This window comes from Aplysia californica, unplaced genomic scaffold (genome assembly GCF_000002075.1).
Source record: "Aplysia californica isolate F4 #8 unplaced genomic scaffold, AplCal3.0 scaffold00113, whole genome shotgun sequence".
NCBI classification, from domain to species: domain Eukaryota; kingdom Metazoa; phylum Mollusca; class Gastropoda; order Aplysiida; family Aplysiidae; genus Aplysia; species Aplysia californica.
In genome coordinates, this window is record NW_004797383.1 from 968006 (window position 1) to 969105 (window position 1100).

General features: G+C 46.9%; 1 protein-coding gene across 1 annotated transcript in view; it reads right to left on the reverse strand.

The window, feature by feature from the left end:
• LOC101860642 (protein bicaudal C homolog 1-A) overlaps positions 1-1100 on the reverse strand; it is a gene marked incomplete in the record, with an annotated part of 146266 nt that overhangs the window by 32383 nt on the left and 112783 nt on the right. Inside the window, 1 exon segment of the mRNA XM_013081068.2 lies at positions 59-220. Within this exon segment, the coding sequence (XP_012936522.1) occupies positions 59-220 (162 nt within the window).

Consider the following 1100-nt stretch of genomic DNA (forward strand, 5'->3'; position numbering starts at 1 on the left):
CACACACACACACACACACACACACACACACACACACACACACACACCCCGCCCCCACCTGATTGCTCTTCTCCTGTATGCTGTTGCCGCGGTTGGAGTCCGGGAAGTGGATGTGACAGCCCGTCTCCATCATGACACGCTTGATGTTGTTGCCTCCCTTGCCGATCACGTGGGAGTGCTCCGTGTGGGATACGTCCATTTTGAGCGTCACTCGGTTACTCTGTAAGGCAAGACAGAGAGATCGACATATTAAATTATACATTTTTGAAGGCTTACTCTCGTGGGTTTGATGCCGAACTCGAAACAGCTGCCATTCTAGAAGCTTCTCCAAAACTCACACTTTGCTGTGTCTGTCGAATCGACGTGGGGGTGGGCACTGGGAGACCGAAAACAGGCATGTACGCTCGTACTATAGCAATATATCAACAACAATTAACACCAACAACAACTATTTTTTTAAAAAGGCCAGCCACACCAGAGCGCTCAGAAACCAACTGATAAACCACAGAACAGTGCCCGTAAGACCCCAAAAATGAAATATAATTTCAACATTTAAATGTCTGAGCCGACTCCCACGGGCTTAGTTTAAAAAGGAGCAAGCTTATACAGTCTAAACTGTCGAATACGGCCACCCATTGTCGATGAGTATAATGGCTGTCCTACACATGTGGTTTTTATACATAGAGTTGTTATAAGATGAAAAAAAAACGCAAGGGAGGAAAATGGAAGTGGCTGTTTGACCAGGTGATTGTCTTATACAGGTGGCCCGTAAAGCAAGTTCGACTGCATTATACTCAGAAAATAAAACGAACAAAAAGATAACACCCGTTCGTATTCCTCAAGTCTTCGAGAGATGGTAGGTGGGAGCTCTACGTGTCGCCAGGCCCGCTTTTCTTTGTGCCACTATCGGTTTGTCTCAGTCTGTGTTGGGGGAATAGAGGCAGTTTCCAGGAGACTCGTCGCAAACCACGACTTTGGCGCTCATATGACCTTATGTAGTTGCGAGCGCCGTAAAACCTCTGCTACAACAACAGAGATGTACAGTACCTGCTCTTCGTCTAGGAAGTGAAGCACGGACTCTTCTCCGTCCAACTGAACGT